The sequence below is a fragment of the Crocodylus siamensis genome, chromosome 8 (assembly GCF_052110815.1).
Source record: "Crocodylus siamensis isolate JL-2025a chromosome 8, ASM5211081v1, whole genome shotgun sequence".
NCBI lineage: Eukaryota > Metazoa > Chordata > Crocodylia > Crocodylidae > Crocodylus > Crocodylus siamensis.
In genome coordinates this window covers 50373960-50398355 of record NC_143402.1, presented here as the reverse complement: position 1 = coordinate 50398355, position 24396 = coordinate 50373960, and the positions used below count along the sequence as shown (strand labels likewise).

The window sequence follows — 24396 nt, the reverse complement described above, 5'->3', positions numbered from 1 at the left end:
CGATGACACCAAACTTTGGGGCAAAGCATCCACGCCAGAAGATAAGCGGGTGATCCAGGCTGACCTGGACAAGCTCAGCAAATGGGCAGATGAGAACCTCATGGTGTTTAACACCGAAAAATGCAAGGTTCTCCACCTTGGGAGGAAAAACCTGCAGGACCCTTATAGGCTCGGCAGTGCTACGTTGGTTAGCACTACAGAAGAAAAAGACTTGGGGGTCATCATTGACCACAAGATGAACATGAGCCTCCAATGCGATGCTACGGCTAGTAAAGTGACCAAAATGCTGGCGTGCATCCATAGATGCTTCTCGAGCAAATCCCGGGACATCATTCTCCCCTTGTACTCGGCCTTGGTGAGGCCGCAGCTGGAGTACTGCATCCAGTTTTGGGCTCCATAATTCAAAAAGGATGTGGAGAAGCTTGAGAGAGTCCAGAGGAGAGCCACACGCATGATCAGAGGTCAGGAAAACAGATCTTACGATGACAGGCTGAGAGCCATGGGACTCTTTAGCCTGGAAAAGCGCAGGCTCAAGGGTGATCTGATGGCCACCTATAAGTTTATCAGGGGTGACCACCAGGATCTGGGGGAACGTCTGTTCATCAGAGCACCCCAAGGGATGACAAGGTCGAATGGTCACAAACTCCTGCAAGACTGTTTCAGGCTGGACATAAGGAAGAATTTCTTTACTGTCCGAGCCCCCAAGGTCTGGAACAGTCTGCCAGCAGAGGTGGTTCAAGCACCTACATTGAACACCTTCAAGAGTAAATTGGATGCTTATCTTGCTGGGATCCTATGACCCCAGCTGACTTCCTGCCCTTTGGTTGGGGGGCTGGACTCGATGATCTCCCGAGGTCCCTTCCAGCCCTAATGTCTATGAAATCTATGAAATCTATGAAAAAACTTCGGGACCCACGAGACGCCAGTGAGACTCATAATTAGACTGCACACGTCAGACAACTGAACCAACTCCGTTAACATCAAAGTCATGGCAGGTGAAGGAGACATGTATGACACCCCAATTAAAGTGATGATACACTAGGCGACTGACAGGTGGCTCCTACACGGTCTGCGGTCACGTGGACATACCCCGACACTGTGGAGGCCGAGGCAACTGCCTCCAGGCACCATATCACTAAATCCACAGGAGTCAGTGTCCCAGGGAAATAAAAATAGAGGTGCTGGAACAACCTCCCACGGCAGGACCCAAGGCAGGGGTGACATGCCTGAGGAAAGAGGTAAAGAGCTCTGAAAAGAAGAAATACTTACCTCCCACAGAGCAAGCCATGCCAAGAAAAGACACTGGCATGGTTTATCAGCTACTTTTATTGCTGGCTGGTGGCAGCACCAGCAGATGATGTCATAAAAAACTGCCACCCAGTGGATTTAAAAGCCAGTGGCGGGGAAATGGAAGCAGAAGCAGCAGGGATGCTGAAGAGGGAGGGTGCTCCCCAGCCAACATCCCAGGGAGGCTGACAGCCCTGGCAGGGGCAAGACGGAGATCCTTTAAAAGGGGCTCTCCCCACGCTGGTGAGGCCCACCACCTTAATTTGCAGGACAGCTAAGGAAGAGAGGGATGATGTTGGGGGACCAGAGAAGGTCTAAGACGGCAGATTCGTGAATGGAGTGGGCAGAAGCCTACACCCAGGCCCTTTCATTACCTTTTTTTTTCCTTCTTTTTTTTTTGACCTATCTTATCTTGAAGGGTGCACAGAGAGCGACCCAGGAAAGACCCTCTATGGGTCCAGAGCCACAGAGAAAGATTGAAGCCAGATTGGGCAGGAGCCTCAGAGGAGGGGTGAGTGTGAAGGTGGAGATAATTGTATGCCCCATGGTCATCAGGATTAGGCGAAACAAAGGAGCAGGCCAAAGACCCACCATCCAGTGGCCTGGAAGGTTGGCACTTGGTTGGGATGTAGGGGAGGTGGAGCCCCAGGAATGCCTCTGACAGGTGATAGCAAGAGTAGTGTGAAACCCAAGGAGGGACCCCACTCCAAGAACATAGAAAGTCAAACCGTGGCAGGTGACTGTCAGGGCTTCTCTCAGGGTGGACTGCACCCCAACACATAAGTTCCGGGGACACACCCCTCAGACAGAGTCAAGTGAATGCTTGAAAGCCACCTGCAATTGGCTATATGAAGTCTGACAGGGGCAGTCAGTATGTACTTCTTCCCTCTATGAATCCTATGCCTCAGAGGGCCCACAGTGTCTATTCCCAGTCTTTGGAAAGCTTGATTGATGATAGGGAGAAACTGTAGAGGAGCTTTTCTCTTGTCCCCATTCTTGCCCATCCGCTGGCATGTCTCATAGGATCTGCAATAGTCCATCACATTTTGGGCTAGCCTGGGCCAATAAAAGTTTGCCTGCAGTTTCTGGTGAGTCCAGCCTTTGCCCACGTGACCTGCACAAGGTAAATCATGAGCCATAGAAAGCAATTGCTGCCTGAGCTTAAGAGGTACCATAAGCTGCGATAGTGATGTGGAAATCACGACAGCAGCTGGCAGATGGTCTCAGCCAGGAGAAGTCTCTCCTTCTCCCCCTCTGCCTCTGCAGCTAATGGGATTACAGGGCCCTGAGAGGTTTCCCCACCTCCCACCTTCATCTTCCTGCTCTGTTGGCAAGTCAGTACATTAACACAGTAGGGTTCCATGAAATTTCCCCATGCTCCTTTCAGCCACTCAAGCTCCACAATATCCCTCCCTACCAATATGGGGACAGGAGCTTCCTTCAACACTCCTATTTCCATGCACATCCCACAGCCTTTCCACTCGATGGGGAGATGGGCTACCAGTGCCTTGAATGACTGGGGCCCCACCCTTTCTATGGTAAGGGCCCTCCCCTGAACTATATCCAAGGATGAAATGAGGTTGGCATTAATTAATGACACACTGGCCCCTGTGTCCAGTTCCCTGATGAGGGTTCTCCCTCTTACTGTTACTTCAGTCCAGTGGGTGGCTGTCACCTCCTCTAGATTTGTAATCCTGTAGCAACAGAGTGGCTCAGGGATCCTTCCTCCCTGCTTACAGCTGTTGCACAGATGACAGGATTATTGGGGTTGCTTTGCTTTGGGCAGTTGGACTCCCAGCAGTTAAAGCAATCCTTCCTTCTTTTCCAAATTGGGTGGCTTACCCAAATTTGGGTTCACCCTGTGGTCTGCAGGGGGAGGCCTACCTTCCTATTTTGGGACTGGCCGTCCCCTCAGTGGAAATCTTTCTGTTTTCTCCCAAATTGGGGAGGCCTTCTGTTCAGCCCTTTTTGATTTAGCAACAGCTTTTCAGCAATGTTAGCAGCCTCCTTGGTGGTTTTGGGCTCTCTGTCCTTGACTAGATGTTTAATCTCTCTGAGGCACCTGTAATAGAACTGATCCAGCACCATGAGTGCATCCACCCCCTCCATAGTGTTAACTTTGGCTCCTTTCTTCTATTTCTGATATAAATCCTCCAACTGACCTGCAAACTCATTTAAGGATTGTCCCAGCAGCAGGGTATTATTACAAAACTTTTTTTGGAAATAATCTGGCACCAAACTATGCCTTTCAAACAGCATCCTTAAAGGCATCATAGTCATTCATTGACTCGGGAGGCAGGTTGTTCAGGATAATGGGCATGTTGCCAGTTACCAGCCCATAAATAAATCTCATGTACTCTCCTTCTTTCAAGTTCCATTGATGTGCTTGGTTTACAAAATTACCCAGAAACACTTCTGGATCCTCCCTTTCTTTGTACAGGGTGAAGACTGGGGTGTGCATTTTGGGGGGTACAGCTGGCACATGTAGAGGCGGATCAATCAGGACTCCAGTGTTTTGCAGCCTCTGGAATAGTTCAAACTCACTCACGCTTGAGCTGTGCCTCTCTAGCCTTGTGCTTGCGTTGGAACTGTTCAGTCTCAAGCTTGAGCTGGTATAACTTGAGCTCAGGCCTGAGCTTCCAGATCCAGCTTGTATTTCTGGAGTTCTAGCTTAAGGGGTGGAGAGGACCGTCGTTCCTGGAGGTCTCCAGTAGTCACTGGGCTGAGGTGCGGCGGGGATTTCTGGGCCTAATCATTGTCCAATAGGATTTCTTTTGCCCCTTTCTCACTTGGAGGACTCTCCCCTTCACTTCCGTCATCAGGTCTTTCACTGACTGATTGGCATATTTGTCCACCATCCTAGCCAGCTACTCTATCCAGTTGACCCGATGCCAAATTAAGGATTTGTTTGCTTAAGGATTTTCAGTGACTCTGTTTCCTTTCCCCAAATTATGCCTTCTAGACCACAGGCTGTGGGATCCCACCACTACCACCATATGTGACAGACTAGTGGGGTGTGCTCCTGTGCTGAGCCACCCAACCCACTGTGTCCATCCACCTACCAAGCTCTGGGTGCCTCCCCTGGGGCACCTCATATTTGGCCGACCCCTTCCTGGAGCACACCCACAAGCCTGGGGTAATCATTGCCACCACCCAGGGGACTGGTCTGTACCTGGGCCCTGTGCCAACTGAGGCACACAGGCCTTGTAGACCTTGAGGGTGCTTGACCCACTGAGAGAACTTGCAGTGCTTTCTTTAGCCTGAAGCACAAAGAGTAGCCTCCCTTAGTCAGCCAATCATAGGGAGCTTAAAGGCATGCCCCAATCCCTCTCCCAGCAAGTCCACCACACTTGTTATTGTGGAGAGCTTTATTGGTTAGAGAGGGTAGGTTTGGGGAAGGGTGCAGGATAGAGAAGTATCAAAGAATAACCCGGAGCAAACTGTATCAGTTTAGTAGCTGTTTGATATACTTCTACATTACAGTAAGCTACCTATCTAGATAATTTCGAAGTAGTTTACTCACTTCAGCATCCTGAGAGAGAGAGAGAAAAAGAGTTGCAGGTGTTCCAGCTGTAGTATGTAACTTAACATGGCTGCTGCCCCACCTCCTGGAGAGTCTCATCTTAAATAACCCTTTTAACGTCACCTTTGAGATTCAATTATGGCCAGGTGTTGTTTGATGCTGACCAACCAATTTAAAAAGCATCACTGGTCACCTAAGAGAGTGACATGGGCTCAAGCCCCTGACCCCATGCCATGAGGTCACTGCTAACACAATAGAGAGGTGGAATTTCCACCCTCTTACCTGAAGTGCCTCACATCCGCAGTAATCCAGGGCAATCAAAATGACAGACAGGTGAGAAGACCATGGCAAAGAAAAACCTAATAGAAGAGTCTGGGAAGAAAGTGGGAGGGCACTCTTCCACACTGTGTATAACACAACATATATTTTTCCCCAGATAAAAATAAACTAGAAGCTGTACTGATATGCTAGAGGCCTAGGGCTAAATTATGCAGTTTAATATCAAAGCAAAAACAAATAGAACTTTATTGGAATGTGCATTTATTTGCAACATCATATACTACATACTCAAAATTAATTACTGCCATTGGATACATGTTGGGGATGTGATGAATTGCAGGCAATTCTTGGTCACGTTTTGATCATGCCTTATCATTTCTTTTTAGAAAGAACTTATAACTAGAATTAACAGTACTAAAACCTTTAGCAAATATGTGTGCTCTTGGGTATATACCTAAGGAATTCAAAGGGAATCCTTCCCAGATTGCACACGTAGATCAGACAAAATAATATTACTGCATTGGAAACAGGACATTTCTAAAGGTTGAAGTCTGGTATGAGGAGGTGGTGCAGCTGTGGATCTATAGAGGCGGTCATGCTTAGTCGGTTCAATGAAAAATTTGGTGCAATTTGGAAAGAGTTCTTAAAATAATGTGGAAGCTAAATTATTTTTCTTTGCACATTTTTCTTTTATTCTTCTATCCTCCCTCTTCCCTCATCCATTCTTTTTTCTTTTTTCCTTTTATAACGTATCACTTGTGACAGACATGTACATAGTAGTACCTTAAGTAATGCCCAAGCTTTAATGTGAACCCAGGGTTACTCAGAAAATGCTACTACTCATTACTTGTATGCAAAGGTCTACAATCTTTATTTTCAAGACACAGGACAAACAATAATTACAAGCAAAGTAACAAAGAGTTTCACATTTTGAGTATTTCTTCTGTTACTTTGCTGCTTCATTTCAGCCTCATTCTCACTCTTCCTCTTCAACCTTCCTATAAACTTCCCGGCTCTTCACCCGGAGCTTGTTGACCTGGGACTCTGCAATGTCAGCCCGCTCTTCAGCCTCTTCCAGCTCATGCTGGATCTTACGGAACTTGGAGAGGTTGACGTTGGATAGCTCCTCCTGTGGATGGACAGAGAGACTTGTGAAAATCAAAGTTGTAGCAGGTCAAACTAGGACATGAAGGGCTGTGACTGCTGAGGAGAAAGGAAAGGTCCTGATTCTCTAATACACATTTATCATTCCTTATCTGAAAACTAAGCATAGACCTCCTTGTCTCACCAGGTGTTAATGTAGAATAACAATTAAAACCAGCTGAACTAGTTTTCAGTACAGAACAACATTGAATTTGTAACTGTCATTAAAATTCTATACTGTGATGGACAAAGGAGTAAAGATCTAGACTAAAATGCCACAGCACTCTAGCTTATGGGTCTTTCAAGGCAGTCTTCCTTTTTATGGTTTTAGTCCAGGATTGTACAATGTATCATTAGTTTCATAGATTCATAGATTGTAAGGCTGGAAGGCACCTTGGAAGATCATTGGGTCCCGTCCCCTGTACCAGGCAGGAAAGACAACTGGGGTTATCAGGTGACCCCAGCAAGGTGACCACCCAGTCTCCTCTTGAAAATTTCCAACCGTAAGAGATTGCACCACCTCTGGAGGGAGCTTATTCCACAGGCTGGGCACCCTAATTGTGAAGAAGTTTTTCCTAATGTTGAGACTGAAACAGTCTTCCAGGAGTTTGTGGCCATTACTCCTGGTTTTTCCCCAGGGGTGCCCTGGTGAACAGTTGTTCACCAAGCCCTTGATGTTCTCCTGAATGTAGAGGTAAGCTACTACCAAGTCCCCTCTCAGCCTTCTCTTTTTCAGGCTGAAGAGTCCCAGGTCCCTCAGCCTATCCTTGTATGGCTTGCCATGCACATTTCTCATCATACAGATGGCCCTTCTCTGGACTCCCTGAAACTTTACCATGTCCTTGTTAAACTGCAGAGCCCAGAACTGGATGCAATACCCCATCTGTGGTCTCACCAATGCTGAGTAGAGAGGAAGAATCACTTCCTTGGTTTTGCTAGAGCTGAATTGAGTGGTGCATGCCAGAGTATTATTTGCCCTGCTGGCTACAGCATTGCACTGCCGGCCCATATTCATATTGTGCTCAATTATTACCCCCAGGTCATTTCATTCATGGTGCTAGTCAGTTTGGTGTCCCCAAGCCTGTAGGTGTGCAGGGGATTGTTCATCCCCAGATGGAGCACAAGATGTTGAACTTCATCTTGTTCCAATCCGCCCAACTTGCTAGCCTAAGTCTCCCTGTATCTGTAGCCTATCTTCAGTTGTGACCACGCTTCCCCATAAATTGGTGTCATGTGCAAACTTGGCCAGTGAGCTCTTCATCCCCACATCCAAATCATTGATAAAGATTTTGAAAAGCACTGGACCAAGCACCAACCCCTAAGGGACAGCACTGGCCATTTCTTGCCAGTATGACACATACTGTAATTTTCCTAAAATTTAAAAGCTTTAAAAAGACAGAGAGAGAGAGGATCAAACAAAAATATACATATATATAAATGAAATAATGAAAAAAGAATAAGAAAAAACATTCAAACATTTAGGATGTCAACTGTCAAAATAGTTCATAACATTTTTGTAAAAAGTAAAATACTTGTTTCCAAATATTTATGAAGTTCCTCTTTACTCGGAGTGACACTTACAGCCTCCTCAGATTGTCTCTTGTAAGATTTCACTTTCATCTGAAGTTTGTCAACTAGATCCTGAAGCCTCAGAACATTCTTCCGATCCTCCTCAGACTAAAAATAGTTAGAAAGCATCAAATAAAATAAGCATATTTGCTCATTAGATCAAATAAAAAAATAAAGTTCCCCTTGCAGGTTCACATGCCAATAATTGGACCCGCTGGGTAATGAGTATGTCAGCCAAGTGACTTCTTTCCTTACCTGGTAGGTCAGTTCCTTTACTCTCCTCTCATATTTGCGCACACCCTTAATAGCTTCAGTACTCCGTTTCTGTTCATTCTCAACCTCTCCTTCCAGCTCACGCACCTGAAGTGAGAAATGCATTTTTAGCTTCACCTTTGACTGAACAATGGAAATACTCATATATACACAAATATTGGGAGTACACACTCTGGCCTCCAGTTTCTGGATTTGCTTCTTGCCACCCTTCAGAGCCAGCTGCTCAGCCTCATCCAGACGGTGCTGCAGGTCCTTCACTGTCTGCTCGAGGTTCTTCTTCATCCTCTCCAGGTGGGCACTTGTGTCCTGCTCCTTCTTCAGTTCCTCAGCCATCATGGCTGCCTAATAAGCAAGGATAGAAAATCAATCCAGAGAACTATGCATTGCAGGTAGAAACACAGCCATGATTTCCAAGGACAGATGTCTCCAACTCACATCAGTTATTGCTTTCTTGGCTTTTTCTTCTGCGTTGCGTGCTTCCTGAATCGTCTCTTCCATTTCACTCTGAATTTGTGAAATATCTGTTTCCAGCTTCTTTTTGGTGTTGATCAAGCTGGTGTTCTGTTTGACAGCAATCAAAATGGTGATATGTACTGTTAGACTGAAAATATCAGATACTGAGGATTACATGAACATAAGTCTTTAATTCAGAGTTTTCCATTAATATTGTATAAATCAGAATTCTCCTCTAAATGAATTATCATTATGGGACATAGACAGCTAGTTAGTGATGGGCTGAAAAGTGGCTCTCTCAAACCTTGTGGAACATTATATGTAACCTGCTGCATTGTAAAAGGAAAATAAACGTTGTTGAAAATATCTAAGTGCCCAAAAAAGAAGCCATGTTTGTCAGGAATAATTTAACAATATCCAGTGATGGCAAATATCAGAAACAGAAAAATTATCCTCTGCCCTCCCTGGTACTTTCTAAAACCCATCACACCACTGCAATAATCATGTTGATCCTCTCCATATGTCCTTCAACACAGAAAGATGAAAACACAAAGTAGCACTGTCTTTTTAGGCTTTCTTTTTAACAATGTTCCTCCCAAGTGATCAATAATACTATGACCATTTCAGAGGAAAAAACATTCTAACTACTCCCCTCTTTGTTCTTTGGAAATAGAAATTCCCTTCTGAGGTGTGCATCTCAATTCTTTTCATACTAATGCCTGACCTGGGTGTGCAGGAGCTGCACACGTTCACTCGCATCCAAAAGCTCTTGTTCAGCAACTTTCCTGGACCTCTCTGTCTGTTCCAGAGCTGCTCGTAGTTCTTCAATTTCAGCCTGCATTAGGTTAGCTCTACGCTCAACCATTGCCACCTGCTCTTTCAGGTCTTCTTGGGTTCTAAGAGCATCATCCAAGTGTATCTGGGTATCCTGTAAACAAACATAAAAAATTACTGGAGCTCTTGGTGCACAAAAAATATGAGCAGAGCCATATGAAAGTGATACATTTGTATTATTGTACCTTGAGTACTGCCTGGGTATTTCTCAGATTCTTTTGTGCCTCTGCAGCCTGGCGATTGGCATGGCTCAGCTGGATCTCCATTTCATTCAGATCTCCCTCCATCTTTTTCTTTAGCCTTAGAGCTTCATTTCGGCTCCGGATCTCAGCATCCAGGGTGCTCTGCATGGACTCCACAATTCTCAGGTGGTTTCTCTTGAGCTGATCAATTTCCTCATCCTTTTCTGCAATCCTTCTGTCAATTTCAGACTTCACCTGGTTCAGCTCAAGTTGAATACGGAGGATTTTCCCCTCTTCATGTTCCAGTGAAGCCTTAGAAAGGCAAAGAGTTTATAAAGGAATAAAATAGTATTTATCTTCCAAATCTGTTTACTAAATCAGAAAAACTTTACTCAATGTGCACGGAAACCACAGACACATAGACACAACTAGGAGTTTTGTGCTCTGGGTTTTGGCGGTGACTGGGTCTGCTGCAGCAGGCAGGCTAGCATTGGCATGGCACTGCTTAGGCCATCAGTGGCAGTGTTTGCCATTCTTGAACTCTTGGGCTGGAACCTGGGTCTGTTGCTCTGCTTGCCCACCCCTTAGTTATGCTAATCCATGGGCAGAATCCAATTTCATTTTAAACACTTAAATGGCAGCTACCTAGCCATATGAATGCCTTTTTTGGTGCTTACATACATATTTAAAAACCTATTTCACTCTCTGGAGAAATATAAATACACTGCATGCCTACTTGCCAGAAACAAAGTGGAGGAAAACCACTCTCAGGCACTCACCCAGGAAGTAGGAGCCTGAGACTCTGTCCAATTTAACGAGAGCTATATTTGAAATTCCATCTCCTGCTTCTCAGTATGGTGCTCTAAACAACAATCCTCTAGTAAGGCATTATAGCCTCTTCTACAGGCCTCTACTTGAAATTGAACCCCTGGATATCCAAGAGAGGGAGCTAAATGGGGCTACAAAGAAAAAGAAAGCCAGAAGTTTGGCAACTTTTGAAGATGATGGGATGGGGGAGAGTCCTGGATTGTAGCTTAGGCCCCTGTTCCCCAAGAGGCAGAACTTTCTCAGTTACAAGGGTTGATTTTGAATAATTCTGAAGATAGCTAGAGCACCATGCTGAGAAACAGAGGATGCTAGTCCAAACCCCCTTGTGGAGACCCAGGTCTAGAGTCTGGGTTTCCTTCTTCCTTGGTTAGTGCCCTAACTGTTAGGCTTTTGAGCTAAGATATGAGAGGGTCCTCCTGCTAATCACACAGTACAGAACAGCTACAATTTTGGGATGCATCCAGAATGCATCCAAACGCACAGCTGATCAAAATTATTGTACCACTTATGAGGCAGTCCATAGTACAGTTCACATGAACGTGATTAGTATGCATATGGATGCTGGCATTTCCAAGAATTAAACTGCAAACTGCATTAATGTCAAAAACAGGAATTACAGGTTTATGTTAGTGCCATCTGGAACATAAAAACACAATAGGTTCTAGTGACAAGATTATAGCCTCCAGCACACCAAAGACAGAGGAATACCACATCTCAGCGTTCCTCATTCACAGAAATGTTCTTATTCTGTTCTATTGAAATGGTCCCCAATCTTGGTAAGAAGACACATCTTCGAGCCATCTGGATGCTTTGTAAGCCAATGAAACACGATGCATACCTCTGCTTCCTCTAGAGCAGCCTGGATTTCAGATTTCTCTTGCTCAATCTGCTTCTTCACTTTCTCCAGCTCATGGATGGCCTTCCCTCCCTCTGCAATTTGCTCCGTCAGGTCAGAAATCTCCTCTGTTGGGTTATAGACAAAGCATTCAGTCAGATAAAGGGCAAGTGGAGGAAGGCACTTTCCAAGGGAATTGGCAGTTAGCAGTATTACAGACAGATAGACTGGACCTAGTGGGCACACAAGCTTCCCATGAGGCCCTTATTAGACAAAAGGATCAGGGGACTTACGTTGCAAGTTCTTGTTTTCACGCTTCAGGGTTTCAAGATGGTCCAAAGACTCCTCATAAGCATTCTTCATCTTAAAAAGCTCGGTGCTGAGCGAGCGAGATTCCTTCAGAGAGGCTTCCAGTTCAGCCTGTGTTTCCTCATATTTCTGCTTCCATTCTGCCAGAATCTGGAGAACAAGGAGACCCTGTTCAGTAAAACTGGAGCTTTCTAGAGCAGGGGTATCCAACCTTTTTGAATGTGAGGCTGGATCATGAACTTTTTATCACCCAGTGGGCCAGCGAGCCATATTCAAAGACCTTACATGAAGTGGTATCACATCAGGAAGTGATGTCACATGATCATTGATACCAATGAAGTTACAGGAAGTGACAATAAAATGGGTCTGGAAATGTACCTAGGGAAGTTGTGGTTTTCAGAAAGTATGTATGTTTGGTATGGCTTAGGATCAGGACATCATTTTTCTGTGTAGGGGGTTGGACTAAATTAGGGCTGCCCAGCTGACTACCTGCAGGCCACATGTGGCCCACAAAGGGCCAGGATGTCGCCCACAGTCTACATGGGATCTGCAAGCAGTTAATATATAGGGCATGTGCCTGGGCAGCCACCTCTCCCACTGCTGTGCAAGGGGGAAAGGCCTGTGGGGGGGAAGGAGTGGTCCATGTCCTGCAAATGTAGCCTGCATGGCTGAGGATGGGGGTCTGCATGCTGCTGGAGCAGCCCGTACAGTGAGGGGGCCCTAGGAGCCCACCCCCACAGTGTGAAACACACACTGGTGTTATCTGGGGCCCACAGCCTCACCAGATCTGAACAGCCCTGGACTAGCTTATCCTTGAGATCCTTTACTAACTTGATCATGGTCATTGTGGTTAATTAAATAGGAATTGTAGGCATATACTGCAGAGATGTGGAAAAGATCTCAAGGATAAGCGGATCCCCATCCTCAGCCATGCAGGCTACATTAGCAGAACCTAAACCGACAAGGAGGCAGCTGGACGTAGTGCGCCTCTGGGCCAGGCTCCTCCTGCCTCCCACCCAGCCCAGCTCCAGGAACCACGTGCCCCGCAGCCTCAGCCCAGCCCCGAGGCACCCCCAGCTCTGTGCAGGAACTTACTTTCTGCCTCCGTCCACCACGCATGCGGGCAGGGTGCTGGCCATGCTGCAGCTCCCCCGGCCATGCATCAGGGGAAGGGGCAGAGCCAGAGAAGAAGCTGCATGTGCTGTCCCCAGCTCATCCAGTCAGGTGCAGCTGGGGCAGCCCCACGCCGCGCAGGCCTCAGGGCAGCAGTGGCAAGACCCGGCTCACCCGGCCCCGCGGGGGTACGCAGCTCCCCTCCCGTCGCTGCCAGCTGGGGCTTGCGGGCCGGCCCTGCCTGCCTTGTCTCACTTCGCTGCTGCCCCGCCACTGCCACGGCTCCACACCAGCAGCGGCTTCATGCTCGGCGGTGGCTCCACACTCCACGGCAGCAGCTCTGCCATGGCTCCACGCTCCGCACTCGGCGGCAGTGGTGGCAGCTCCGCTGCGGCTCTGCACTTGGTGACAGCGGCAGCTCTGTGGCGGCAGTGCCACCGTGGGCTAGATAAAATGGCTTAGCAGGCCACATGGCAGTTTGCGGGCTGTATGTTGGACAAGCCTACTCTAGAACATCCATCACCAAGAAGCTGTAGCCTGAAGTACCTTATCAAAATTCTTTTGTTTCTTATCTAGCGCTGCACAGGCAGCATTTGATCTTTCCACATCAATCATGAGGTCCTCCACTTCATTCTGGAGCCTCTGCTTTGTCTTTTCAAGGGAAGCACACTTGGAGTTCACAGCTTCTACGTGCTCCTCGGCTTCCTGCAGACGCTGAGCAAGCTTCTTCCTGGAAAACAGTAAACACAGCTGTGTTAGGGAACCCACATGGGAAGTGAATTGTGTGACGATGTTCTGGGATTCACCAGAGCAAACTCCAGTAACTTGGGGTCTGAGACCCTAGTACCTATACACTACAGGGCTTCCCCAAGTCATTCTATTCCCAAATCATATACAGTCCATGGACTCTAGTAATCCATTTGTCTTCAATGTGTCTGCAGGACATGGCCTGCTTAGCTTTTTGAAACTAAGGTACATGTTTGCCATTTTCTAACCATGTCACCAAAAGGATAGTCTTTGTCCATTTCAGGGCCCCTCCCAAAATGCATCCTGAACCCCGTACTTGGCATCTTCCAGCTCCTCTGTTCGCTGAATAGCATCAGTTTCATATTTGGTTCTCCACTGGGCGACTTCACTGTTGGCTTTGGACAAGGATCGTTGCAGTTCACCCTTGGCTTCCTGCTCCTCTTCATACTGTTCCCGCAGCAAGTCACAGTCATGGCGAGCAGACTGCAAGCCATGGGCCAGCGCATTCTTGGCCTGGAGAAATGACATAGTCCTAAATATCATGGGAAACATCCTGAAAGGGCGATATGCCAGGCTGTGGAACGCTACCCCAGAAGAAGGAGCATCAGACCCACTGGATGACAGAGTTAATGTTGCAAGTAAGTAAAGCATTCACCATTATACTCCAGAGAGAGATCCTCCCTTGGCAGGTCTGAGCAGGTTACCAAACAGGTTTTTTCCTTCTCTGGTCAATATGGTGTCATGATTTTATAGGAGATTAATGGTTCTTCCATACTGCGAGAGACTGGAACCAAAGCCAAGGGCTGTCAGGAAAGTCCTCACCTTTATCTCTTCTTCTAGTTGCCTCTTTAGCTCCTCAATCTGTTGGGTAAATGCTTGCTTGCCCCTTGACAGCTGTGAAATCAAAGCATCTTTTTCCTCCACCTGGCGAGAATATTCACCTGGGAACATTTGTAGATAGAATAAACTTAATAGAAATTAACTGAACATGGCAGAACTATGTATTACTTTGGAGCAAAGTTATTCATCTCTTCTAGAGAATGGTGAGCTGACTGCATCCAAGTGCGCATCTCAGGTGAGCTGACTGCATCCAAGTGCTCAGCCACATGAATCAGCTCTTTTTCAAAGAATGGAATTGCCCTGCCTGTTGGAACCGACATCTCTTGCATGTATTTATATCTCTTATTGAAAACTTATACATGTCTTACCTGATTCTGTCTGTAAACGAGCTCTTTGAGCATTAAGGTCATTGATTGTTCGCTGATGCTCCTCCTCCTTTGTCTTAATCTCACTAAGCTGGTCCTCCAGAGTGCGGCACATCTTCTCAAGATTTGCCTATATGTAAAATGGGCAAAAAGGAAAGTAGGCTCTAGAGTTTGTTGAGACTAGAGGAAGTTCTGTCATGCCAATGTTGTTAAAAAAGTGAAAAGATCATTTACAGTACTTCTGGTATATTTTTCTGCTAATGACATCTATAGTTAAAGTAACACAACACTTCCTTTATGACAACTCTGTAATCAACTGAATTGACCTTTGCCAATCTTTAACAGTTTTCCATGTATGTTACCTATTTTTTGGAAATATTTTTGATGGGTTAGATTAAGTTTCAGCAAAAATGCCCCTGGTAATTTATGTGAAGAAGTCTGGGAAATATAGTTTTTTTTATGAAAGGCAGAGACAATTCTTACCACCACCCTATGGAAGACCTCTAATGTATGTATGGGAGCGGGGACTTAGAAGTGGGAACGGGATAGCCATTGTGTAAAAGGCATGTGCTGTGTCCCTTTGAAGACCTACCTAATTTGATCCTATTATATTATTTAAGAATCACCTTAGTGGAGCCTTTTAGGGGGCTTACTGGTAAAAGTTCTGAATTCTATTAGATTTAAAAATGCTGAAGCACCTGATAGCACAGTGGCTATTCTCCACACCACAGAGCTCACTATATTCATGAGCCACAAGCATGCCTCTTTTTACTGACTGTTGCACACTGGCTAGGCGCACTCATACATTTGCCCCTCCTATTAAGCGTGACTGCACAATAGGCCTGTGTGAAGCAGCTAGTATTCGCTTTGGATTCAGCCGATTTGGGGGACAGTAATTCGATTTGGTGATTTGAATCACTGTCCCGATTCGATTCAGCTGAATCAGCCAGGCCAGACCCTTCCCCTGCCCCTCTCCCAGCCTGGCAATGGCTGCACCCCCATCCCAGCTCCTGGCTCTTGTTAAAAAAAAAAATCCCCGAGTCAGCAGATGCTGCTGGGCATTTCCTGCTGCCCCCCACTGTCCCCCAGTGGGGGGCTTTGCACAAGCCCCCTGACCCCTCCCACTCCCCTCAACCCCCCCATGGGTGCCCTGCCCAAACCAGCTCTGGCCCTTTAAGAAAAAAAAAACCCTGAAACCCCCACCTGCCAGACTCACCACTCCTGCTGGCTCCCTGCTGCCCCACATTGTCCCGTGCCATGTGGGGGGCTCTGCACAAACCCCTGAAGCCCCAAGGCCACTGCAGGAGCAGTGAGTCCTGGGGATTTTCTCCATTTTTTTTCCTTAAAGGGCTGAAGCTGGCCCAGGTGGGGCACCCATGTGGGGCTGGGGGAGTGGGGGGGAGTTGAGGGGCTCGTGGCAGAGCTCCCAGGGCAGTTTGGGGTACTGGGGGGCAGCAGAGATTGCCCCCCAACCTGGCAGCACCTGGTGAGCACCAGGGCTTTTTCTTAAAGTACTGAGCTGGGGCAGGTGGGGGCAGCCATGGGGGTGTGGGCAGGGGTCAGTGGGGAGCTGGGAGGAGGGGGTCAGGGGGCTGTCGGGGGTCCTCCCAGGTCCCTCTCCTCCATCCTTAGTACTTACCAGCTCAGAGTCAGCTGCAGCTCTCTGCTGCCACCACTGGGGACTGCCTGAATCATCAAAGCATTTCCGAATATTCGGAGAGCTTTGAATCGATTCAGACCTTGAAATTGGTCCCCCAATTCAATTCAGATTTGGAGATTCAGCCACCAAATTGGGCCAAATCTCCTCTGAATCGAATCACCTCCCAAAGCTTCACACTGTCCAACTGCACAAGATAAATTCTTGTGCAGCTAAAATATAACTCGTCTTTCTACTATAGTACACCCAAGTTCTGGTTGCACAACTACGCCTCCTTGCAGATAAAGCGTGACAAACCTGTAAAGTCAGATACGTTGCTAACAACCTCTTGTATGCACTCCCATTCAAGACGAGAAATAAAACCCAAACCTCGTTATATCATGAGTTCTTAGTTATTTAGCAAAGTGTCTTAATCAGCTAAATGCATTGTGTCACCCTCTAAAGTCTGCACTACTACTACTACTGCCAGCTACTCATTTAGTTTAATTTATAAAATCATAGGAACTTATGGCTGGAAGGGACCTCATGCAATCATCCAGTCCAGCCCCCTGCACAAGGTAGGACCATCCCTGTCAAAAAAACATTTCAGCCAAGTGTTTGTCTAAGCTGGTCCTGAAAATTTCCAGGGATGGTGAACCCAGAGTTTTTCAAGGTAATATATTCTACTGCTTGACTACCCTCATAGTTGAAAAGTTCTTCATAATATCCAATTTAAAATGTAACTCTGCTGTTGTTTGAGACCATTACTCCTAGTTCTGTTGCCTATGGTCACAGAAAGTAGTCTCTTCCCCTCCTCTTTATAATAATTCTTTAAAGATTTGAAGATTTATCTAATCCCATTTCAATCTTCTTTTTTCCAGACTAAATTAATCTTGGTCTTTCAGACTTTCCTTGTCATGTTTCCCAGGCTTCTAATCAATTCTTTCACTCGCCATTGGTTGCTTTCCAATCTCTTCTCATCACTCCTGAAGTGTGGGGCCCAAAATTAGACACAAAACTCCAAATGAGGCTTTATAAGTACCTAACAGAGTGAAAAGATCACTCCCCTTGATTTGCAAGTAACACTTCTGTTAATACAACTGAGTATGCTGTTGACTTTTATTTATTTATTTATTTATAGCTTTTTGCAGCAAGAGCACACTGTTAGCTCATATTCAGCTTATGCGCCACTGTAACCCCCAGGCCCTTATATATAGTACTGTGGCCTAGCTATGCATTTATATTTACTGTGTATATTAGCTGTCCAGAGAGGGGAAGCTGTACGATTCCACAAAACAAGTGACTGAAAAGGGGTTATTGAGACAAGTTCCTTGCATTCACATTCACCCAAAGAATCCCCTGAACTGCCACTTCAGACCCACACATCACATACAATTAGATCATGTGGTGCATTACCATATTTAACACAATGCATATTTTTCTCCTAACCATTGTGAAGCATGAAGCAACAGCCATTACGCTGCTCCCAGTCCTGAAAGTGGTAAGATGTCTGAGGCTGATGCCAGTACAGCAGTGCACACAAAGTTTGTTTGAAATTTCAAGTGGAAGAGGAATCAAAGTGAGGAGAAAAGGACCGGGGGGGGGGGCAACTACACTATCATACTGCCCCTTGCTACACTGCTGGGGAGACTAAGGCACTACCAAGGTCCTTTCAGCTGCAATGACAGGGAAGGAGTTGTTCAGAAGATCCTTGGAAAAGGCCCAGGCCTAGGCTACAGAAGAAGGCAAAAATCTTTTATGCCAATCAGAAAAAGGGGAAAAAAAGCCTTGCTCACCTGAAATGTGGTAATTAGTATAATGCTACATACTAAGAATCACTTTAAAAGATCATTCACTTGCAAAATCAGGCACTCTCGAGTTAGACAGGGCCAAAATCAAGGTTGTGGGTACACAGGTCATTGTAATTCTGGAATAGCCAGTGCTTTTGTGTACTTACGCTTAAATTTGAGGCTTTAATCCTTTTGGAATATATTTCTTGAAGATGTAGATAGAGACATGTAGAACTGCATATTTCAATATATTATTATAATCTTCTCTTTCATATAAAGGCTAATATTTCAATAACACACAAACTTGAATAATTATCAAAACCTTTGAAGAGTGATGGCTGTAAAATTTAGTAACAAGCTTATTCAAAACCATAAGCTTATTGATCATGTGTCTTCAGGATTTATATATAAATGGAGACCATTAAACTTTATATGCTTTTTTCCTCAGGTTAAAATAAATCAGTCTAATTTCAATATTTAATACTTTCAACTAGTATATATCCTGCTTTTTACAATTAGACATGATTAAACAGTAATCAAAATAATTTTGACGGTAAAATGGCACTTAAGTTCAAGCCAATGTTATCAAGAGATGGTCCCATACCTTGGCTTTGGAAACAGTCTCCATGTTGCTAGCCAGGTCATCAATCTCCATCTTCAGCTCACTCTTCTCCTTCTCCAGCTTCTGCTTGACCCGTTGCAGGTTGTCGATTTGCTCCCCGAGCTCGGCTGTGCTGTCAGCATGCTTCTTCCGGAGGGCAGAGGCCGTCGCTTCGTGCTGCAGAGTAGCCTCTTCAAGGTCTCGGCGCATTTTCTGGAATTCTGCCTCACGCTTCTTGTTCATCTCAATCTGAGCTGATGTTGCCCCACCAGCTTCTTCCAGGCGCTCGCTGATCTCCTCAAGTTCCCGGGAGAGATCAGCCCGCTGCTTCTCTGCTTTTGCCCGAGAGGTTCGTTCTGATTCGATTTCCTCCTCCAGTTCCTCTATCCGGGCCTGGAGAGCCATAGGAGACACTGAAAACATTGCCTCCTCTTACCTGAACTCCTCCTCACAGCCCGAAGCAAAGCTAACTATGACTTGCCTGTAGCTCCTTGATCTTCTTCTGCAGCTGGATGCCCAGGGCTTGCTCATCCTCAATTTTGCTCTGGAGCTGACTGATTTCAAAGTCTTTCCTTTTCACAAAGCACAATGTGTTAGGCCCCAGACAAAATGCATGTGTCCCTGCCCCAACAGAAGGATACTTCCCAGGTACCAGACTTACTTTTTCAGCTTTTCATCAAGCTGCTGCTTATCGTTTTCTAAATCCATGATGGATTCCTGGGCCAGCTTCAAGTCTCCTTCAAGTTTCCTCTTTGCTCTTTCCAGGTCCATGCGAAGTTTCTTCTCCTGCTCCAGGGACCCTTCAAGCTAAAGAGAAAAAGGCTGTCAGGGCCCTGCCACCCAGCACCCAACTTCTTGCCTGCTTCTTTGCCCCATAGTTTGCTGTGCTTACGTCATCCACTTGCTGCTCCAGTTTTGTTTTAGTTTTGGTCAATGTGTTCACTTTGTCCTCTTCTGCCTGCAGGTCATCCAGAGTCTGCTGATGGGCCTCTTGGAGGGCTTTCTTTTCTTTTGTCAGCTTGGCAATGCTCTCATCCAGGACTGCCATCTCCTCAGTGAGGTTTTTCACCTTTCAGAAGGCAACGCATGTTGTTATAAGAGGCCAAAGCAACAACAAAACACACATCTGTGTGTGCAAAATGGCAGCCAAGAGTGGAATGTTGGTTTCAGACTGTGGCTTATACCTTGTTTTCTGTGGCGTGTTTTTCCTTTTCCACCTTGGCCAAGGTTAACTCAAGGTCATCAATGTCTTTCTTCAGCTCTGAACATTCATCCTCCAGTTTCCTCTTCTTGGCTGTCAGCTCAGCATTAATTTCTTCTTCGTCCTCTGCTCTTTCAGTCACCTCTTTAATTTTAGCTTCAAGCTGGATTTTGGTTTTGATCAGCTGGTCACATCTCTCCTCAGCATCAGCCAGGCCATCAGCTTCCTGTTGGAGGAATATTGATTTGCTTTTTGTTAGCACTTTCATGATTTTCAGCTTTATCTTTTTCAGTACCCAATACTTATATTGTAACTGGAGGCAGTTTTTTAAATAATTCAAATTGAATTTAAATTTAATGTAAATAATGTTACGTATGTTTATGGTTATCAAACAAATATAAAAGCATTTTGGCTTTGAATGATTCCAGTTCATGTTGACATAAAATAGGACTCAATTTTAATTCCATGTTGTTTTATTTTGTTATTTATCTGATTTTGGGAAGTACAGCTATTTCAATTCATTTTAAGTGATACATACATTAAAAAATAAAAATATGTAAATGGAGGTAATCTGATACCAATCGTTATGGCTCAGATCTTGCAAACAATTCTATGCATTCTCAGATTTAACTACATGAGTTTTCCTAATGCCTCTGTATTATTTTCGTGGTAGTTAATGATCAGCATGAGGGTAGCATCAGAACCAAAGTGATGCACATCCTAAATAATTGCATAAGCTAATAATTTATTTTTACCCTCTTTTCCTTACCATACGATCTGTTAATGGCACCAGCTGTATATGCATATGATTAGAATGTTATATCCTAATTTTCTGATAGGTTGTGCATTCAGCAGTCTTAACAGATCTCAAGCAGAAAGTTTCCATGTGAGAACCATGACATCTCCGTAATGATGAGTTTGGCTGAAAATTTGACTTTAAGCTCCTTGTCCGATAAAGGCAACAGAGGGATGGTAGGGAGCTCAGTGCATGAAATTCATGATATGCCTCCATTCCTTACACACATCAGTTTTGGAGTGTTCCAGAAGCACCTGCAGTTGTGCTCAGGTACATGCTCAGAAGCCAAAAGAGTGCAGTGCACAAACTCCATCTATACCCCCAGAGAAGCTCCACAGGTTACATGGGACAAAACATGCCTAACTTATATTGAATGAGTCCACATCAGCTTGAAATTGGTATTGATGCCACCCACCATTTACCCAGTTGCTTAGGGGCTAGAGTTATTACCCAAGGCAAGGGACACTTGGATTCTAGGCGCTTGTCACAATGGCTTGCAACTGACATCTCTCATGGTGGTGAAAGAGAGCAAACACCCTGCTACAAAGGTAGCTCCTTCTAGCTTCCTCTCTGGCTAGTCCCATGATTCACAGAAAGTTAGGGTTGGAAGGGATCTCAGGAGGTCATCTAGTCCAACCCCCTGCTCAATGCAGGACCAGCTCCAACTAGATCATCCCAGGCAAGGTTTTGTCTAGCCAGGTCTTAAAAATCCCCAAGGATGGAGATTCCACCTCCTCTCTGGGTAACCTGTTCCAGTGCTTCACTACCCCCTCATGAGAGTTTTTTTCCTAATATCTAACCTAAACTTCCCTTGCTGCAACCTGGGACCGTTACTCCTTGTTCTGTCATCTGCCACCACAGAGAACAGTTTAGCTCCATCCTCTTTGGAACCATCCTGCAGGTAGTTGAAGGCTGCTGTTAAATCCCTCCTTGCTCTTCTCTTCTCCACACTAAATAGGACCGGTTCCCACAGTCTCTCCACATGATTCTTGTGCCCTAGTCCCCTAACCATTTTTGCTGCCTTCCATTGGACTCTCTCCAAGTTCTTCACATCCTTTCTGCAGTGTGGTGCCTAAACCTGAGCACAGTACTCCAGATGTGGCCTCACCAGTGCTGAATAGAGGGGAAGAATCACTTTTCTCAATCTGCTGGCAACACTCCTACTAATGCAGCCCCCGCCCCCACCCCACTGGGGGCCTCCGTGGCCAGCCCTATGAGAAGAGGCTGAGGGACCTGAATCTCTTCAGTCTCTGCAAGAGGAGACTGAGGGGGGATCTTGTGGCTGCCTACAACCTTATCAGGGGCCACCAGCAAGGACTCGGGGAAAGTCTGTTCACCAGGGCCCCCCTTGGAGTCACCAGGAACAATGGCCACAAGCTGAGGGAGGATAGGTTTAGGTTAGATATTAGGAAGAACTACTTCACTGTAAGGGTGGCCAGAGCCTGGAATAGGCTTCCCAGAGAGGTGGTGCTCTCACCTTCCCTGGAAATCTTCAAGAGGAGACTGGATAGGCACTTGGCTGGGGTCTTATGACCCCTTCCACCCCCAGTGTCATTCCTGCCCATGGCGGCGGGTCGGACTCAATGATCTGTCTAGGTCCCTTCTGACTCATGATTCTATGATTCTATGATACGCCATTAGCCTTCTTTGCAACAAGAGCACATTGTTGGCTCATTCAGTTTATGCCCACTGTAATCCCCAGTTGTTTTCTGCTTAGCCAGTCAGTCCCTGGCCTATACCAGTGCATGGGGTTGTTCTATCCTAAGCTCAGGACTTTCCACTTCTCCTTGAACCTCAACAGATTTCTTTTGGACCAGTTCTCCAATTTGTTGAGGTCTCTCTGAATCCTAGCCCTACTTTCCAGTGTATTTACTACTCCCCGTGGCTTGGTGTCATCTGCAAACTTGCTGAGGGTGTACTCTATGCCATCGTCCAGGTCACTGATGAAAACATAGAACAAAACTGAGCCCATGACCAACTGCTGGAGCACTCCACTTGATACCAGCTGCCAACTAGACATTGAGCCATTGGCTCCTACCCTCTGAACCCGGTGATCCCCAACCAGTTTTCTGTCCACTTTATAGTCCATTCATCCAACCTGTACTGTCTGTGAAGATGCACTTCCCTGTCTTCTTCAGGTGGATCCACCTTTTCCTAACAATCCTTCTTCCTGGAACAAAATACAGTCATTGAAGAAGCCAAAGCCCTGCTGGCAACAGCATCTGTGCAGACACGCACTGATCTGCAGGATGCATTTGTTCCTGCCCAGGCCCTTCCTGTAGACTGGGGATGATTGAGACAAACACCACCTGAGCCCCTGTGCCCTTTGTCCTTGCACCCAGAGCCCTGCATCACTTATGAACTGCTCAGGACCTCTCCTGGCAGCATCATTCATGCCTACCCGGATGACCAGCATGGGGTAATAGTCTCAGTAATCCTTCCATGACATCTCAGATCCAGGCTCAGGGCAAGCAGCAGACCTCCCAACACTACAGGTCAGGCCAGCAGATGGATGCCTCCATTCCCCTCAAAAGGCAGTCTCCAAACACTACCACCTGTCACTTCTTGGTGGAAGTGGTCTCGATCCTTTCCTCCTTGGCAAGGCCTGACCTGTCCTCCTCCACCGATGGAGCTAGCTCCTCCTCTATTGCTAGAGCTCCATATCTTTTCTCCAGGCAAACTGCTGCAGGTTGAGATGAAAGCTTCTGCTTCCTGCCAGAGGCTACGAGATTCCAACTTCCACCTTTCTGGGAGTCCATGTCCTCTCCTTTCTCTAGTGCTGTCCCTGGCAGTCCTTTCTCCACAGTCCTAGAGGTGTCCTTCAGCATCAAATCAATGAAGTCCTCAGGGTGGAGGATGCTTCAGAGCCTTTCCACCTCCTCCTCATGCTCCCTTGCTTGCTCTCTGAGGGATACCGTGAGGAGGTATCACTCACATTGCAGGCACTCCTTCACCTGGATGTCACTGGAAGGAACCTGAAGGCTGCAGCCTCCACAGCTGAAGTTTCCAAACAAACCAGGACCTGGTTGGAAGCCTTGACAGTGAGCAGCCCTGCCTGGACAGACACCTCACAGGTGCAATCACAGGCAGTGCAAATGGCTCTGGCATTGCAGTGTCCTCCAGGCATTTCTCTGGGTCTCTTAATCCACCACCTCTGTTTTGCTGCCCTTCTTCCAAGCAGACCTTCCTCAGCAAACTCACCTATAAGCTGACCTCTTTACTGCTCCTTTGTCCTGAAAGGTTCCATTTTCCGAAGGCTCCCCTTCAAAGAGGGGAGTGGCAAACTGACTTGCAAACTGGCCTGCAAACTGCTTGCCCTATTTGATGCCCCTATTCACTCACTCCCTGGCAGTTGTGACTACCTAGGGGTCCAACTTGAACATAATTGCCCTCACTTAGACTCTTTTGTACCTGGTATCTAGAGTAATGTCCTGAGAAGATGGCATTTTGGATTTAAATCCCTTTGAGGTTGGGAACCAGGGTCTCTCACTTTCTGGATATTTGCTCTAAATACAGCTCAACCATCACATATTGTGAATCATCTATTTTCAGAAATTCATGCATATATATCAAAAATTAAAATTGTTATTGTCAATTGCCTGTGTGTGAAGATGCCTAATGGTTATCATAAAAGTGGTGGGAATTCAGGCTGTCTCTTAGAAACTCCAAGCTTTCTGAGTGTGAGAATTGCTCCACATTCTAGTATAGAGCACCTAGAAGCATAAACCTACAACTGTCTCACAAACCTCTGAGGTGCATCTACTTGTGCAATTGAAGCAAAACAATCAACTC

At 46.1% G+C, this 24396-nt stretch overlaps 1 protein-coding gene across 1 annotated transcript in view; it reads right to left on the bottom strand.

The window, feature by feature from the left end:
• Window positions 1-5936: 5936 nt before the first annotated feature.
• Window positions 5937-24396, bottom strand: part of LOC149858443 (myosin heavy chain, skeletal muscle, adult) — a 37543-nt gene continuing 19083 nt past the window's right edge. Inside the window, exons 23-40 of the mRNA XM_090061588.1 lie at window positions 19792-20034; window positions 19500-19676; window positions 19269-19414; window positions 19089-19179; window positions 18611-19000; window positions 14584-14710; window positions 14198-14316; window positions 13692-13888; window positions 13175-13358; window positions 11500-11665; window positions 11210-11334; window positions 9547-9855; window positions 9252-9455; window positions 8510-8635; window positions 8246-8416; window positions 8057-8161; window positions 7814-7909; window positions 5937-6218 (exon numbers count right to left, since the gene is read on the bottom strand). Coding sequence (XP_089917714.1) covers window positions 6066-6218; window positions 7814-7909; window positions 8057-8161; window positions 8246-8416; window positions 8510-8635; window positions 9252-9455; window positions 9547-9855; window positions 11210-11334; window positions 11500-11665; window positions 13175-13358; window positions 13692-13888; window positions 14198-14316; window positions 14584-14710; window positions 18611-19000; window positions 19089-19179; window positions 19269-19414; window positions 19500-19676; window positions 19792-20034 — 3129 coding nt within the window. The 3' untranslated portion in view covers window positions 5937-6065. The remainder of the gene's footprint in view (window positions 6219-7813; window positions 7910-8056; window positions 8162-8245; window positions 8417-8509; window positions 8636-9251; window positions 9456-9546; window positions 9856-11209; window positions 11335-11499; window positions 11666-13174; window positions 13359-13691; window positions 13889-14197; window positions 14317-14583; window positions 14711-18610; window positions 19001-19088; window positions 19180-19268; window positions 19415-19499; window positions 19677-19791; window positions 20035-24396) is intronic.